An 18530-nucleotide genomic window follows, 5' to 3' on the forward strand; every position below is an offset into this window, starting at 1 on the left:
CAGTGGTTTTCAGATTTAGGAGCTCCACGAGGTGCCCTCTAAAAAATCATTATATAACCGAAGCCTCTTTAGGGGTTCAAAAGTGGAAAAACGTTCATTAAAACCTTTATGTCTCCTTTATTTATTATTTTGGCTATTGTTGTTAACCATTTCCTCATATGGTGTAACAATTAATTTGTCAGATTCATATTGGTGAATATTAGGACAAAGCCAATGATTTACAATAAAATGTGAGAGCTGGGTTTTAGGCTAAGACCATTAAAAAAACTAATGGATATGAATTTCATACGTCATATCTGATTCTTTTGGGAGAAGCACACAGACATTGCACCCAGTCTTAAAGACACACACACACGTTTCATCTGCTCTTATTGGGTTAAACTATGACATCTGTTTTCATAAAATATTTTTACAAACCAAAAATATGAGTAATAACACTGGATGTACCTGTAGGAACAAAAATTAACGTGGGACTATATAGAAATGACTTAGAACAAAATTAAATCAGCAGTTTTATGCCATGATGCTGTGCAGATATGTGGATAAATATTAACATTTTTTAAACATGTAAAAAATTAATTTCTAAATTAATTTGTCCAACATTTCTTTTTTCTTTATGAGGATGTTTGGCTGCAAGTGTCTAAGCAAATTAATGGTAAATGGACGATGGTTCAATAGAAATGTTGGCATTGTACCAATTGTCAGCACAGCAGTTGGAGGCAATTTGGTGTTCAGTACCAGGCCCAGGGACACTTGAAAATGCAGACTGGAGGAACCAGGGATCAAACCTCTTGTTAGTGGATGGCCCTCTCTACTTCCTGAGCCAGAGCCATTACTAAGAACAGCCTCCCAGAGCAGCTGGTGTTGCTGTAAACTTCCTTCTTGTCTGAGGACATCTTGTGTTGTCACTTGTATTGCAGCAGATCTGTTTTTTGTCTTTAGATTGAAGCACCGGCATCCTGGGAAAAATTGCATTCACTGTCTGTGCTGTCCAGGATGGGAACTGATGAGCGCCAAGTCCTATCAGCATTTCTTTTAGGTCTATTCATAGTGACACGTCTTTTCACTCTTTACTCTCACAACAATCCATATTTCAGAAAAAGCTCGAATGACAGAAAGCACTTTGTGTTACTACAGCAACCATAATCATGAGATGCACCAAAATTAGCATCTTACAGCATGTTGTGAAATCACTGCTCCATGCGACTACTTAGTCTGTTCTTTCTTGCACATATAAACACAGTCTCTCAGATATCACCAGAGAGTTTAGGGACTGTGTAGGGTGAGGAGGGACACACTTGGTCCCTATCTCAAGGACGTTGTCAGCTAGTGATGGATGACATATTTGAAGAGGCTAAATCCTCAGGCGATGGGGTTGTGGGACCATTTTGAAACGCTAGGCTACTCTGATGCTCACTCAGGGCTTAAATGGAGTGGATAAGGGGAAAGTAACCGTGCATTTGTCTCCTGTCCAGTCTGTCTCACACAGTTGTCGTGTCTGTTTTTTAGCATCAGCCTTTTAGCTCTGTGATGTTATCTGCCTGGTTGTCTGAGCCGCAAAAGGAGCAGAAACAAATGTGTCTCGGGTCTGCAGAGTCTCACAGTCGATACAGTATTGAACAGAAGGACAGATTTTTAGAACAATATTGATCAGATAGACAGTCTCTGTACAATATATATCAGTAGGACAAAAAGACCAAGTCTTAGTACAGAATTGACTAGAATGATAGTATTATCCCACTCAAAAATAACTGTTGATTTTATGTATTTCAGTAACATATTACATTGATCTCATATATGTAAAGTTCCACATAAATTTATTCCATAAATTCAATGTAATGGGTCACTTTTCAGGAATTGCTTCCTATGTGGATTTAATGTGAATAAATAAAATAGCTTGAGAGGGATTTAATTAGATGAAGTTAAACTTATACATAAATATATACATTTGATTTATTCTCCCTAAATCAAAATGATTGAAAACATTTCCGGTTACATTTGTCGGCATTGTATCTCATTTTGTCATTGCTCCATAACACTTGCTCAAAATTTCACACCAGCCCTGAGAGAGAAATTTGAATCACACAAGGCAGGGTACGGGTATTTCACTTCACCAGGGAAGCATTTTGCAAAGAGATGAATCCATTTCACGAGATAGTACAAGCAACAACACAGCCTGCATTCAACCTCCTGGGGGGAGGGTTATAGCTGCTCATTTCTATTTCCTACGTTTTTATTCACACGCTCCACCAGAGGCTAAGAATGACCCTTTTAATGATGGAAGTCACTGACGCTTGAGCAGCCGACAGACCTCAACACACTGAGAAAACCTTTCTCAATATAACAACACACTGACTGCATTCAGAACTACTGCAAACACTGAACACACTATACACTAGTATTACTCTTGAGTACAATATTGAGGTAATTGATTCCAGAGTACAGTATGTTACTTGAGTATTATCTACTTTACTCTGCTGCCCTACAAGACTTGTTGCTGTACTACAATTATTTGCTGTAGTTACTAGGGTCACAATTCATTGAATTGTTTTACAAACAAAACATGTTAAGTTAATCTGACTGTGTGTTAATCATTGTTTTTTAGATAGCATCATCTGTATGCTTAATGCAGGCCCTATATTACCAAATCATCCATCCATCCATCAATCAAACAAATTCTATTTGTATAGCTCATATTCACAAATCACAATTTGTCTCATGGGGCTAAACAAGGACCAACATCCTCTGTCCTTAACCCGCAACAAGATCCATCCATACGTCTTCCACTCATCCAGTATCACATAGTGGTGGCAACAGGGTAAGCTGCAGGGTGTCAGACATCTTATCAATCCTTTCTGGCTCCTCCTGGGGAATCGACACCAGAGTGTCTCCCACTTTGGAGCGCACACAGAAAACCTCCAGATGAAGGTGTTGGGAGGCATCCTGAAAAAATATCTGAACCTCTTCAATTTGCTCCTTTTGACATACTACTCCGAGCTGTCCTAACTTCCCACCCTGTCTTCTAACGCTGAGGGCCACCCTCACTACTCAAAGCTCAATATCTTAAGTGAGAGTCCAGGACCTAGAATTACTGGTAAATCGAAAGCTTTTCTCTGCAGCTCAGCCAGTCCAATGTCCGCATTGCTGCTGATGCTACACCAATGCACCTCTCCATCTCCCACTGTGAAACGCCATGCTGTGAGACTGTGCCTGGAACAGGGGAAAAATCTAATTATATAATGTATAAAATTATACAACTAACAGGAACATTTAGCTGCATAATGAATATGTTTAACTTTGAATACTTAAAGTGGATGTTGATAACAATTGTTCTCACATTTTCAATCCAAATTTTTTAAGTGGTCTTTGCCTAAAAGCTGCTCTGGTCAATACTTTCATATCAAAAGAGGAAATTACAGTAAAATCATAGATCTACATAATGATTCTCAAAACGCATGGTTTGGAGCTATGGGTTAGATGTTAACATTAATTATAATTTTTCTATGATTATTGTAATTAAATTCTAAAAAACTATGTTGTGAGATGCTAAAGCCCTGCCATGAGATCAGGCCTGAAGTTTGTGCACTGCACCCTCACATCAACATGACAATATGTCTGTAACACAGAAAACAAGACAACATGTTATGTTTAAAGTGGACAGATTCTGGACAGGGAAGAAATGACCAATTGGTAATACTCATCAACCAAACAGTTTGTCAAATTCAGAATTTAAGAAGATGGATGGTTTTTGTGTATTTACCTGTTTAAAAAAACATAAAAATATATGTATATGAACACACTTTCCTGTACTTTACCAGTGTTTTAACATTTAGAAATGTGTCTTAGCTGGAAAACCCTGACAGGCCATTAAATTCAACCATACCTAAGACTACACTGGCATTTCAAGAATAAAAATTTCCATACAGCACTTCCACAAGCTGTATGTCAGTACTGCTGCTCATGACCTGAGTGGTAATGCCACCCTAACATTTGCACTGCTGTCTGTGAACTTTCAGCACGGTGCAATTTAAAGGCCTGCTGTCATTCATCTGAAAAGACTTTGACATTTAAGTGGTGAATGATCAATTATTCAATATGTGCAACATTTATTTTTACTAAATTATAACTTCTGTTAAAAGTTCCATCATCTGCGAACATCTCCTGGTTTGGAGACACCAATCTATTCCTCTCATAGACATAAAAACACATTCTATCTATAAACAGCTTTTTAAAGTAGTTTTATGTGTACACCCATACAGACACATTAAGTGTGTTGTTCTAAACCTTAAATAAACACACAACAACACATTGTCTATAATATGATGAGATCTTGCAGAAAACAGCATCTGTAGCTTCTCTGCAGACCAACAAGACAACAGTTTGTACTGGTGTGTTTGGAGCAAATGATGCCTGACAGTGCATGGCACGGAGAGGGATGGCTAATCTACATAGCATCCACACGTATACAACACACAAACACACACGAATACAGCGAGTCTTATCACATTGCACACAGTTATGTGCAGTGAGTAAACAGAACAATGTTGTATTCATTCAGCACATTTGGATCAATGCATGACTGATTTAGCTTCCCAGTCAACACCAGACTTTATGGCACATGACGCAACTCATCAGGCTTCAAACTTCCTCATCTTGAAAATAGTGTGTGTGTGTGTGTGTACATACACAATTTGAATCATTGTTTTCACGGCAGTGTCAGGGTTGTTAAGCAAAACTACACACTCAGCTTTAATATCTTATTGTATGCGGAGAAAATATAAATATTACATCTTTAACATTTACGTAAGCTTTAGCTGGGAACAAAATCAGGAGGCTTTCAGACTGATACCTTGAATTATTAATCAATATCAAATATCCTTTTGGTATAACAAAATCAGTTATCATCCAGTTTCACACAAAGGGCAGTAAACAGATGAAAAACTCAATTACCCCTTTAAACAGCTTCAGTTCTCTGAGGCCCTGTTGGAGGACTCCTTGTTCTCTTCACTGCAGATGGTTCTTTAGGACTCTGACTTTGTAATTGGGCTCGTTATCATGTGTCTGAGTGGATGTGGGAGCGATCTGACACCTCCCTGATGTAAGTGCATGATGGATTAGCATCTATCTGTACTCCTCAGAATTGAGGACACTGCTAATTATAATCAAATCCCTGACTTCGATGGCATAAACACAGCCTTTAAACTTCAAGGGACCAAGAAAAAACCCACTATAACAGCAGCACAGATAGTTCCATCATAACTTGGTTTGGTTCATACCCAACAAACTCACCAAGGCATTCTTCTGAATCACTGTTTCAGCTTTCGAGTCTGTGCTGTCTGAAAACAAAAACAGCGTTCAGTCGTCTCTGTCCTGCTGTTGTTACAGACGTGTCTGAGCTGGCTGTGGCCTCAGCTCTCATTATGTGTAGCACACAAACATCTAAGACTCATAGGAAATTGTGTTCATTAATTGCTGGTAGAAAAAAAAAAAAAAAACTTGTCCTGAACAAACAAAACTTTTATATCCGTAACTAATAACCACCATCCTTATCTAAACATATTACTGCAGTGCCTGTTCTAAACCTTCCTGCTAGAAATGTTCTGTTCTCTTGTCCTGTGTTAAAGCTCTGGAGCTACTTCAGAATTATTCCTTGTCATTAGTGAGTCCTCCTCAAACAGTTCTACAATATACCGTCACTTTCTATTGTTTGTGTGCAGAGCTTCTTAGTCTATGGTGCAAAGTGAAGAAAGAAACCTTTGTGTTCATCCTACCTGGTTTATCTTAAATAGAGATTTTATAGTCAATGTTGTTCACAAAATGAAACTGAATTTGCTTTTATGACTGTTCATGTGTGGTTTATATACACGTTTGAATGATTTACTTAACCAATATGTTTTTGTACAGTACATGTTGAGCTATTTCAGCGCTCTTGTTAAGCAACCCACAATATCTTAACAACTCCTCAGAATAAATGCTCTGTAATTAAGCTCAACATTAAGCATTACATCAACAAAACGAACGTTGTGTTATTACTTTTTTTACCTGCGGTTTGACCCCGTTTCTGACTGCATGTGTAGATTATCTGAGAACGTAGAAGAGGGCGTGTTCAACTCAGTCCACAGACTGAAGGCACGTTGCCCCGCCCCACCAATTTTGACATTGCACTCTCTCTGGTATATAAGCATTACAGTTGCTTTATTTTACAAAACTGTCAACAATGCGTCTGTAACAATGTGGTATCACTGTAAAACTCAAATATGAATACAGATTACCCAATCTTACAAAAACTAAAACCATACACAACATATTTGACCGTAATCAATGGCTCACACCGTCCTTCTTTCTCTCACGCCTCTCTGACTCTGATGCTTCCCACTCACTTCGACTCTTTGTCTCGCTGTTGCTATCGATCTCTGTGCCACCCTACCCACTCCTGCTGACCCTCTTTCACTTTCCTCTCACACTCCTCCACATTCTCCTCTCCTCCCTATGTTGCTCATGCACAATGTCTCTGTGTCATTCACTCATTTTCAAATCTTCTATTCCCTTTATTTGGTTCTGTGTTTTGCTCTTCTTATCCCCTCTCTCTCTGCTTCCTTTCCTGCTCCTCCCCTTCTCCCTCGTGTATCCTTCCTCCCCCGTCTTTGTCCTCCTTTTCACCCTCAGCACCCATCTCACGTGGTCCAGTGCTGTGCGCAACCTCTCCTCTCCCTCTCCATCATTGACACCCTTACTGCCCAGTGTCCTCACCACTATGCCTTTGCCCTTGTAGTTGCATTGCACAAGGTTATCAGTTGTGAAAGTAAACAACTTGCGGGCATCCTTGGGGAGCATGCTTCTGTTGTGTTCTGTTTTCAATCCAAAATGAAATGTGGTCCCAGTGCTAGTCGGCGTGCTTGCCAGACGTCACGTAAATGCCACTGAAACTTTGTGACAGGAACGAGGGTTTAAAAAGCAATGAAAAGAAGCAGGGAAAACAATAAATACAATGGAAAAAAATCAGGAAATAAATGTTTTTGCGAGATCTATATTCCTGGAAATGTATTCCATGTATGATTGTGTGCATTTGGCAAATCAAAAAGATTTAAACATTGATGCACTGCACATTCTCAGTAGGTGTTAACAGTAGAATCAGTGAATATATATATTTATAGCCAGAGACATAAATTGTTCCTGCCTTCCCCTCAGGTGGTCGTCAGGGAAAGATGCCAGTGACGGCGTTGGAGGCCTTCGACCTGGAGATGAAGAGCTGGACACGCTACCCCTGCATCCCGAGCAGGAGAGCCTTTTCCTGCTGCACCACCAATGAGCGGAGCCTCTTCAGCCTGGGGGGTCTCCAACAACCGGGGCCTCACAACTTCTACTCCAGACCTCACTTTGTCAGCACCATGGAGGAGTATGACCTGGATCAAGGTAAGTCATGGACCTAACTTTTAAGATGGTAAGATTTGCTTGTCACTATTAGGCCATATCTATATGACTACCTGAATAGTCAGCTTAGTTACCTGGGTCATTAAACACTCGGTGGGTCAATCCCTGCCTTCCCCATTCCATTCCACATGCCAAAGTGTCCTCGGGCAAGATACTGAACCCCAAAAACTGCAACTCATAGAGAAAAGTGCTTTGAACATAGATGCACTGTATGAATGTGTGAGTGAAAGGCAAAACAAACTGTACCGTAAAGTTTTGAGTGGTCATCAAGACTAAGACCTGCGATACAGGTAGTAGTTCTAAATGTCTCCTAACTCAGACAGTTTGGATGTTGTCGTGTTGGTGTTATGAACTGATTTCAGACATGCACTGAACTCCAGATAATCTCCTGACCTTCTCTGGAGGGGCTGTTAGAACACAAATGTCCAATAGAGGCTCCGGACTTCACCAGAGTTTCCCAGCCCCCAGTGAAAACTCTGGAGAATGTCAGAATGTGCCGATGTGAGAACACAGCAGGAGATCCTCCACAGGATTCACCACGAGTGAGTGGGCACTGCGATGTTGTGTGATGACGTTGTGATGACGTTTCTAACACACTATGGAAGCAAAACTGAAAACAACAAAACAAATATCTCAGGATGATAAAGAAGAGCCATACACATAAAAGACACCAACAAAGAAAAAGTAAAGAAGCAGCTAGAGCGTGACTAACTGTGCAGCTGTGTATGTGATGGAGCTGCAGCTTGGTATTTAAAGCACAGTTGATTGAGATGATTGGTGGCAGGATCCTACTCCTGTACCCAGAGCACACAATCAGAGGAGGCCAGAGCAGAGGGCGTGACAGAGGCTTAATATCAGTTGAGTTCCACAGGCCGGGTTATAATTATAAATTATTTCATTATCTAACACTGTGCAGGGGGTTCTATTTCATAAATTACATTTTACTGCTTGATTCCCCATAGTGTCTCCCTACAAGTGACTGATCTGACTTTGATAGTCCAGTGCTGTGTCTTATTCTCTGCCGGTCTTTTGCTAATCAATAGAATTTCAGACAATGCAGAAACAAAGTGCATCACCAAAGCTTATGAATCAGTAAGTCACATAAAGACAGCTCATACATATTTCTGATGTGGAAATAGAACATTTTTCTAATTGGATATAATCAATAAATAAGAGCATTTTAATGATGAAGGCACAAATAACAATGACATGTTTCCCATTAGATTTAAGAGTGTGTGATTCATCATTCCTTTATAATGTAATTTGGGGTAATTTATGTATTTGGTTTTAGTTTGATTGATTTGGATGCATGGGAAGAGAGAAGCTGCCTTAATGCAGCCATAAATAACTTGTCTGTTTGGTGTCTCTCTGTGTACCACCCTGCAGCACTTTGAATAGAGCGAGAACACGATCTGTTCATGCTCATAATCCAGCCCAAATATAGGAAGATTATGCGTTAGTCGAGTCAGGTCATATCAAAGCTGATGAAGATGCTGACAGAGAAGGCTGTCGCTGCAAAAACAAATAGTTGCTCACACTGCTGACAAGTTATGGCTCATGTGAAACGTTGCCACATAACTTCCACTGAACAAATGTGGCTGATAACGTGTGCTCTGATATAGAAACAAAGCAAACAGGTGCTGAAAATACAATATCCATAACTTTGATTTTACAGCCACATTTTGCTGCACTGTGAAGGATTAGCACCCAAATCTAAATCATTACCTTGACAACAGTACGATTTGAGCTATGATAAGCTTTCATTAGTCCGCTATTTATTTCTTCTGTTTTAACATCAGTGCCAAATCCCATTTAAGCACCATAAAAACAGAGCAGTGTGCCTCCCTCATATATAAGTCTGTTATTATGTCTGTTATTAACAAGAATCAGATACATATCCCATATTTCAGATGTTTTTTAAAAGAGTTTAATCTTTCGAGACTGATCCACTTGGATGCTGTGGATTTGAAGTAAATTTAGGGGATTATTATGGTTTAACTTTTATTTAACCAAGTAAGTGGGCTGTTGGTAAATCAGCACTGAGGCCTTTAGTGTGATGGTGGAGGGTTTAAATGTTGGCAGCGTGAACATCGGCAAACAAAAGCACGATAGACATGGGACTCATAACAACTGTGTCATACAGTGTAATCTGCAATGTAAGAGTGCACCAGAAACATATCATAATAATAATAATAAACATGATATCACAATAATACAATAATAATGGAACACAGTTGGGAGGCTGTAATGTTGTTCTCATCTCAGGCCTTTTACAGTCACTCACACTGGCATTTTAATTCCTTTTCTGTTCAGTTAATTTCTTTAATTTCCATCAGCACAATGAGAAGTGAAGAACCTGCCATGATTCTCACCCGGAGTTTGAAATTTTGGAAACGCTTTCACACATTAGCTTTGAAAAACACACAAAAAGTACAGTTGATTACATGAGTAACAATTAGTAATAACATTTTCCAGCAGGCCTACTCACGTTTCTAGTGTGTGGGCACGCAGGAAAATTCACTGAGCGCACACTTCAAGATGAAAGTCAAGTATGAATGATGGATAAATGGAAAACAGCAGTTGTTTGTTTTAACTTACACAACTGTGACACAGTGTCTCCGGTATCTTTAATCTAACCAAGCTTCACAGGGGCTTTTCAATCTTGTGGTTAAATTCAGTGAAGGAACATCTCAACACACGTGCTGAAAGCGTGATGAGTCATAGCACCATAGACACATAGATGACCGTTGCCCAAAGCTCTGTGGAATGAGTCGTGATTTAGTTCTGGCTGAGTGGTGTTTATGAGTTGCAGAAAGTAAAGGAAACTGTATTTGGACGTTAAGAAAAACCCTGAAAGCATGAAGAGAGAGTAAATGACACTAGACACAAAGCCGACAACAGACCATCTGATGAGTCACGAGGGTTCAACACTTCATTACCAGGGCGACAGCAAGTAATTTGTTTTAGCATTGACTAATCTGTCAACACTTCTTTTCATTTAGTCACTAACTCAAGGTTCTGGGTTTCTTTCATGAATCAAGAGCCACAGTATTGAAGTGTAGTAAAGTGCAACATATTCAAGGACATGCCAGCACAGTTTGGGTAATTTTTCTGGTCAGAGGAGCCGGTGGTGCTGAGGGGTAGAGTCTGAAAGAAGATATTATGATGACAGTGGCCCTCAGAGCTCACACTCAATTTATGAAAACATGTGCAGACAAAAACGGAGAAAACATCTTCATCAATTTGACAGTAAATAGGAGAAATGGAAAACCCACGCAGATCCTCAAAACACAACTGAATCCTCGAAACACAACCAGATTCTCTCAACACAAGCAAAAAAAATCCAACAGAAGTGTTTCCAGGAAAAACTACTGATGAACACAACTGGAGCACTTGAAGTTGGTGTTTAGTTTGTCTAGTCTGGACTAATGTCAAAAACATGGCAGCCTTCGTAGAGAGGACCCCCTCGATGTAAATATAAAGTATTTAAATATAAAGGGCCTTTTTTAGGGTAAAGAAAACTACAATTCATACAATTTAGATGAAACAAATTAGTGAAAACATCATGAGGATTATTCTACATTAAATTTCGGCCAATAGTTCCCTTTCGCCGAAAATTTACACACTGGATCTTTAACATCATGTTGGCTAGTTATAAAACATGTATCAGCCTGTTTTTCAATTCATTTAGTGTATTTTGTCAGATTGCTTGAATTGGCAGGTTAATAAAGCAAAAATCTAAGACTAGGTTAACAGCATCTGCAATATATCTGAATCATACGACCACAATGATAAAATAAGCATTTATTCACTTAATTAAAAAAAACTGAAGGATTTCAGAATAGTAGCTTCACAAGTCACAAACCATGGAAACAACAAGAGTTCCCACACAATGTTCATCTATTTTTAGTGTCCCCTTGAGTATTTGGTTGTGTTCTAAGTATTTGGTTGTGTTATGGGGATTTGCAGTGTGTTTTTTATTTGCCCTGAATGTGTTGCAGTGCATTGAGCTCTCAGGGCCACCGTACATCATAGCATGTGTGTTAATTATGACCAATCAAATTGTCTGCTCTCCTCTGCTTTAAACTCACGGCTAACGGGTAAGAATCACCTATTACTTTATTAGATTGGTGGAATTATGGGAACAAAATTGTTTCCTCTGTGTGATCTGTCAGTTGGAAAAAATAAATCAGGGTTTGATTGTGCCTTGTCCAGTTCAAGTGAAATATGTCCAAGATGACAGGTGTGACTGTGCCCTGCTCCAAGCAGACAGGTGGTGGGTGGCGCAAAACACAGTCACTTGGCACCAAGATTACAGAGCACCACTGGACTGGAAATGTCTCACTCTCTCCTGTACCTGGCCTTCTGCTGACGTGGCGCTGTGGGATGAGGTGTGATGTGAATTTTGGTCCATGTCATTTTCTGTGTGATGAGTGAGTCACCTCCCCAAAGGATTATGGAAAAGTAGGAAATGTTCTACTCTATGCAAATGTAGGTTTTTTGGACTGTCTCAGAAACCCCACAGGGATTTGGTCATTCATATAAAGAAAAGGTGATGTAGTAGAGAAGAGGAATATTCTGTATTCTGCAGTCCCTGTTCCCTGTCTGCAAGGTTACACATACAGACACAATTAATTCATTGTTAGAGATTGTTGAGGTTGAAACATGGTAGGTTGCTTATTACATTTGCTACTTGCTGGCTTGTGAGTGATAGTGGAGTACATATTGGTGCATGGGGAGTCCCTACAAAACCAAGCTGGAAGCTGCAGGTTCAACAATTGTGTTTGCTGACATTTGAAGAAATGGGGAAGTCCTTGAGAGTTTTTAATTAGATAATAAGTACATATATTGTAATTTTCCTTTGTAATTATATAATATGTCGCAGAAAAAAAGGTTGAAATTCTTTTCCCTCTCACATTTTCATTCACTGCATTATATTCCTCGACTGCTAGAATGCTATATTATTAGTATATGTGGCTCGTAGATGCTGACATTAGCAAACACACTGTGTAAACAACTTGCCACATCAAAACCATGAGAGTTCCATTTGAAAGCTCGCTGATCACTTTCATCAAAATATCGGCACAAAAATAAGAATAAACAAATGAATAAAAATGTCAGCATGTTAGCATATCACTGTCTACCAGGCAAGAATTAACATTTAGCACAATGCATCCTTTCACAGCTCCCCGTGTCTGTCAGCTTGAATATAATATTTGATTTATCCCTTTGCCTCTGTGAATCCCCTTTTAATGTGCTTGGCTTTGAAGGATAATGGCCTTTTTTCCAGCGATCAGACCTTATCCTCATCTCACCTTTGAAAAAGAGCCCAGACTGGAGAACTGACAAAATGAATACAACAAGGGCTGTGTTCTAGTTTAGGTGTGAACGCAGCATTGTTGCACTGCATCATCATCACCATCATCTTTATTTGTCTAGTACCTTCATGACAGTGTTATCTACGTGCTTCCTATTGTTGAAAAAATCCCTCATGTGTAAGCGTGAGACTAAGTTTACAATATGAAGATAACAAGTAAAAAAAACTCAACATTGAATTATTCATTTAAATGATTCAAATGATAATAAAACCAAACAATTTACACAAAAGGGTTTATTTCCTTTTAATTGGGATGACAGTGAAATAAAAACAGTGACATTTTGGGTACTTGTTCTCAAACCTGAGTACGGGCACTTTCACAACTACCTTGTTTGATCTGCACCTCAGCTCGTCAAGTATAAATACACCTGTATGGAGACCGGAGGCCCATAAGGCTATAATGACAGGACATATATTTGTCATGCAAAACTTACTCCATTCCCTATATTGCAATATGAAGCAAACCTTAACTGCATCAAATGTTAACATTGCCTGGTCTGGACTTTTCAGGTATAAAGACACCCTAAGCAACCAAGATGATGTCATAAGGTTAATTCTTGGCTCTGACTCAGAGACTACACAATTTTAACCAAAAACTTGCATTTCAAACCAGTTGCATGGAGTTTGAAAGACATGGGCATTTACCAGGTTATAGAATGTAGATGCTCTAACTGAACCATACTGGGAACTTAAAGTCACAAATCTCAAAAATGTCAACCTAGAAATAAGAGTTACAGAATTACAGCCCCATGCTCAAAAGAAACCTCTGAGTTAGGCATTATAACAGGCTTTTTCCAACAACACGACAAATGGCAAAGAATCAGGAAGATGGAAAGGGATAACAGCTGCTACTATAATTTATCATCTGCAAAGACATGGGCCCAATTTACACAGATGAGAAAAGGCCTGAGTGATACAAGGAAATGTGTGGTCATCTGGATATGGAATACCTCTATTGGGATATGGGAATGTGGTCATAGCCCCCATCACAAAAAATACACTATGTTTAGAATAAAGTAAGCGTTAAACAAAGAACCATGGAGCTCTAACACGGATGATGAAACCTGACACAGAGGTGATACGGATATGGTTCTTGACTTCTTGTTATGTGTTTAGATTATACCAAGATGTCCTCCAGATAAAAGTCGTCACTGAAACACAGTAAACACTGAACATGTTGTATAGTTGCATGTGTTTGACGTGGAGCTTATGAGAGTATTGACAATTCATGTATATGCTCATAAGCATCAAAACAAAAGTCGAGCCCTCAGTGGTTGTTTTATTGTTCGGCTGTATTTGCCAGCTCTGTGTGTATGTGTCCACGGTTTCTGTGGGGCTTTTTTCTTGGGTGTGTTTCAGTGTGTGTGACTAATCATCTCCTGGATCTTTGGTGTTGTTGCTTGGGATTTAATGCTTTATTTCTGTCGCTCCCTTTAGCGGGAGGGAGGGGGAGCTCTGTAACCAGGGTTGACGGCGGCGCTATGATCGACACGCAGAGCGTACAGATCACAGGAGCGGAGATACAAGCGAATGTAACATGGAGCCATCAAAGCAACAACAATAACAGCAGCATATTCATATGCAGAGTCCTCCTGAGGCTTCTGACACTCACCTCACCCCCCCCTCCCTGACGACACCCTTGGTGAAACAGAGAGAGAGAGAAGATAGAACAAGAATAGAAACAAGGAAATTAAAAAGATATGAAGGGCAAAACCTACAAGTAGATTAACCTCACACAGTTTGATTTAAAGGCTCAGGAATGTTTGGCCAAGTTTACCCACAGGACAATCATTTACATTTGAGTGTGAACGAGAGCTGTTGTGTGATTATGCTCTTTAATAGATTTTATAACCCTCTGGTCCTTTTCCAGTAATGAGCAGGATCATTACCTGTTCATTTTTGTACTGTCTCTCAAATGTTTTAATCATGGTAATTTGCATTTAAATGTTCCCCACATTAGTATTCAGGGCTGGTGAAAAGCAAAGTGGGCTGCAGGGTGAATGGATGTTCTGTGGTTCAGTGTGAGTCATTTCTGTGTGAAGATACAGTAGCTCCAAGTTAACAAAGCCAGGAAAGCTGTAGCACCTTAGTCATTCTCACTTTTTTAAGAGAATGCAGCTTCTTTTGGGGTCAATAAACCAGTAACAATCACTGTGTTTAGCTCCTTTTCCACTGGTCAAAAAACCCACTAACATGTGGCTTTTGTTTGCAGTGGGAATGGATTTAATCAGCATTCACTCGCAGGTCAAAAGACTCTGCAGAACACAGGTGTTTATCAGCGGAAAAAAGACGACAGGAAAACTTTTCTACTGACAATAAGAAAGGACTCCATTGCCTTTTATGCAGGTTGTGATGAATTTGGTGTAAAAGAGGTATTAGAGTTCAATACAAAGAGAAACAGGCTGAAGTGCTTTGACTTACTGACAAACTGTTTTTGTTATTTATTGAGATAATCTTTCTACTAATTAAAGGTTCAGTGTGTTTGGTTTTAGGACATCTAGTGGTTAGGTTGCAAATTCCAACCACATGAATACTCCTCCCTTAACCCCTCCACTTTCAAATCTGTAGGAGAATATCTGGAGACGTTCAGGCCCTCTTTAGTGCCTGTATTGGTTTCTACATTTTGGGCCTCTGTTGAAACATGGTGGTGCAACATGGTGGACTATGTTGAAGAGGAGTCACTACCTGTGTAGAAATGGTGTCAGGAAACAAACAGGAAAGGGATTCAAAGTGTATAACACCAAACACAAGAGTAGAGCACTACAATAATTTGAAGACGGTGTATGTATGAATGATTTCATTTTCGGGTTGAGATAAAGGTCAACAGAGAAGCAGAAACCTGAGGTCACGCCCAGACAGCAGCACACGCTGCAGGAGAGAGGCAGCGTAGGGGCAGGGAAACACACTTAAACCATGCTAGCAGCACAATGTGCACCAGATAATTAGCCTAAAATCCACAATCCCAACAAAGTGGCTGATTCTAATGTAAACACGTCATACCCCTTGTCATTTCAGCAGTGAGTGGATGATAAAGAGTGGTGACAAGATAATGGCAGCAATGCTGTTTTTGTTTGTCTGACAGGGTCATCCAGGATTAACATTTTCATCCTTGAATATTAGTAATTTATACATGTATACTGTTTGTGATATGCAGTGCCTCCCTTTGTATAGAGCATCCCAGGCTGTTTTCTTTTTTTGTTCAGGAACATAGACACTAACAGCTGCTGCTGGATGGTTGAAAATTGTGGGCCAGACTAATAGACCCTGTGCTCGGCATGAATAGTCCCAACCTTTTGCTTCTCTATTTTTGGTTTTGGAAAAGTTAAAGAGAAAGTCACATTGTAACCTTTTATATGTGGAGCACTAAGCAACAGGGTCTCAGAAGCAGATACATCCAAAGCTTAGCTATGATTACAAACTAGCATTTGACAATTAGTGTGCACGATGGGTCGGTGGCCTGCCCTAGTGAGTCTTATCCATTATATGTTTAATTGGGTGAATTTTGAAGAGCAGCAGGCTTTTCATAAAGTCTGCCAGTGTCTCCAGAGCCATACATCTTTTCATCTTTTTGCTCTCTCATCCTGTCCATTCACACTGTCCACGTCCTCTCACATTCTCCTCCCCATCCAACTCCCCAGGCCTCTCGGCTTTAAAAAGGTCCCTACTTTTTCTCACTCTCTGTCTTATCTGAGGGTTTTTCTTCCCGCTGTCCTCAGTGGCTCTGCTTCAGTCACACGTACAGTATTTCTCACCCTTTAGGTTCACGACCGATCAGCAGCAAGGACACCAAAGGTTTAGCTTGTGAATCCAAAACTGGTGACCTGCTTTCTGTTCACTGCACCTGTCTTCACCTTCTTACAATCATCTTCCCCCTCTTGACTGATGCTGATAATCAGTTTCATCATGCAAAAGTGGCCTTTCCAGAGCCTGTTCAGCTGATTGTAGTGGTGAAATGCAACTGGTTGCCGGGGTTATTTGTTTTCCTGCTACGCTTCTCACTCACCTTGCAGCACGGCAGGCATGTGAGACTGCCACATTAGTATGCTAATGAACACAATGGCTATATGGTAATTATATATATATATGCATATTCAAATGATCCCCTAACTGACGGCTGCTGCAGGCAACTGTAAATATGACAAGTATGAAGCTGTTTCACTGTAGAATATCATATCTGTGTGATTAAGAGACGGGATTACAATTCAGACTATTATTGACTAAGACATGCTGTAACAGGAAGCATATAAATTGTCCCATGAGAGTGCTGGTGATAGTGTGTGTGTGTGTGTGTGTGTGTGTGTCTTTGCGGCCATGTGTGTATTACAAAGCTTCCTCGATTCCCAGCTGTGGTCAAATGTATTTGAGCATCTCAGGGGGAAAAGAGTGAGATGTGGATGGGGAGTGGGGGAGGGGGTAAAGGAAAATAGATTAATTATGCAGTGCCATATGTTTAGCAGCCTGAGAAAAAGGTTTCCTCCATCACAAGCCATCCACAGAAGACGTCGTATATGCACCAGCTTATGGTACACTCAAAGCTGGAACACTCAACGATATACATTTTTTTAATTAAGTTCTTATGGGTGCGTAATAGATCCCCCGTGCATCCTGTGTCCCTGGAATAATGGTGTGTCCTCAGAAATGAATGCTGCTTGTCAACAAATGCAATCAAGCACACGATCAGTGGGAGCCGTACGTACGGGTGTGAATTAAGGTCAGCAGTAAACAGAAACACTGGCAGAAAGTTTTTAAGAATAATGGAGTTGCTTCCACTGTGGCATTTTCTGCAATGTTAATGAATGCTAAAATTATGACAACCTCCTTGAGGATCACCATGTTTAATTATGTTTGCGCTGTACTAAGTCAGAAGTCCTCAAGGCGATATGCTTTTTAATACAAGACACTGACAAGTATACAAACAGCCACTTCTCTATGGATTCATAAAAAGGCAAATCCAAAACCAAGACAGCTGGTATTGGATGATTCCACAAGTCTCTGCTAGTTAATTAGATGTAAATTACGTTGTTAAATTATTTTTTTAATACTGGGCTATAAAAAATAAGGGGTTGGGGTTCGCCAGGTATTGATTAGTATTATGCAAAACACTTTTAGACAGACTCTTACACAGTTATTAAAGCCATTCCTTCCAAAAGCTGTGTAATTATGATGGGAGCAACGGAAAAAAGTTAGGTGATGCTATTATTCAGTGTCCATTAGTGATGCATGGATTGTTGCATCTACGCACTCGTGGTAGATCCTCAGGTTGTTTTTTATGGTCATAAAAATGTTTATTTCTGATTAATAGCGGATGGGTTTGGGTTAGTGAAATAGGCCAATTGGTGAAGTCATTAGTGCTGCGAGTGAGCGCTCATTCAGTGCAACCAGGTGCATCATTGAGGTGAGGCGGAGGCATCCTGGCACAGTGGATGTTATTTTATTCTTGGAATGTTCAGGCAGTTCTCTTAATTGGAGAAAAGAATTCCTTCGGGTAGGTGAGGGGTGGATGAGATTAGGATAACGTCACAGCCAATCAGCACATCTCTAGTATCCATGTCTGCATTGGACACATTGAACTTGATCTTTCCCTAACCTTAAATGTACCATAGATGACATGTGCAGATATTATAAAACAACAACTTTAAAATGTTGCTATTGAACATGAACGTAATCCCAAAAAGACCTCATATTTAACAACAAAATGAGCACATTAACCGACAGACAAAAC

The 18530-nt window shown here is 39.8% G+C and overlaps 1 protein-coding gene across 4 annotated transcripts in view; it reads left to right on the forward strand.

The window, feature by feature from the left end:
- Window positions 1-18530, forward strand: part of klhdc8b (kelch domain containing 8B) — a 147058-nt gene that overhangs the window by 96234 nt on the left and 32294 nt on the right. For all 4 annotated transcript variants that reach the window (XR_011243257.1, XM_069527160.1, XM_020088991.2 and 1 more), the window contains exon 4: window positions 7189-7413. Coding sequence is in view for 3 of the 4 variants with exons in the window: in XM_069527160.1 (XP_069383261.1) it covers window positions 7189-7413 (225 nt within the window). In the remaining variant the exon portion in view is untranslated. The remainder of the gene's footprint in view (window positions 1-7188; window positions 7414-18530) is intronic.

Source organism: Paralichthys olivaceus, chromosome 6 (assembly GCF_024713975.1).
Source record: "Paralichthys olivaceus isolate ysfri-2021 chromosome 6, ASM2471397v2, whole genome shotgun sequence".
In the NCBI taxonomy this organism is placed as follows: domain Eukaryota; kingdom Metazoa; phylum Chordata; class Actinopteri; order Pleuronectiformes; family Paralichthyidae; genus Paralichthys; species Paralichthys olivaceus.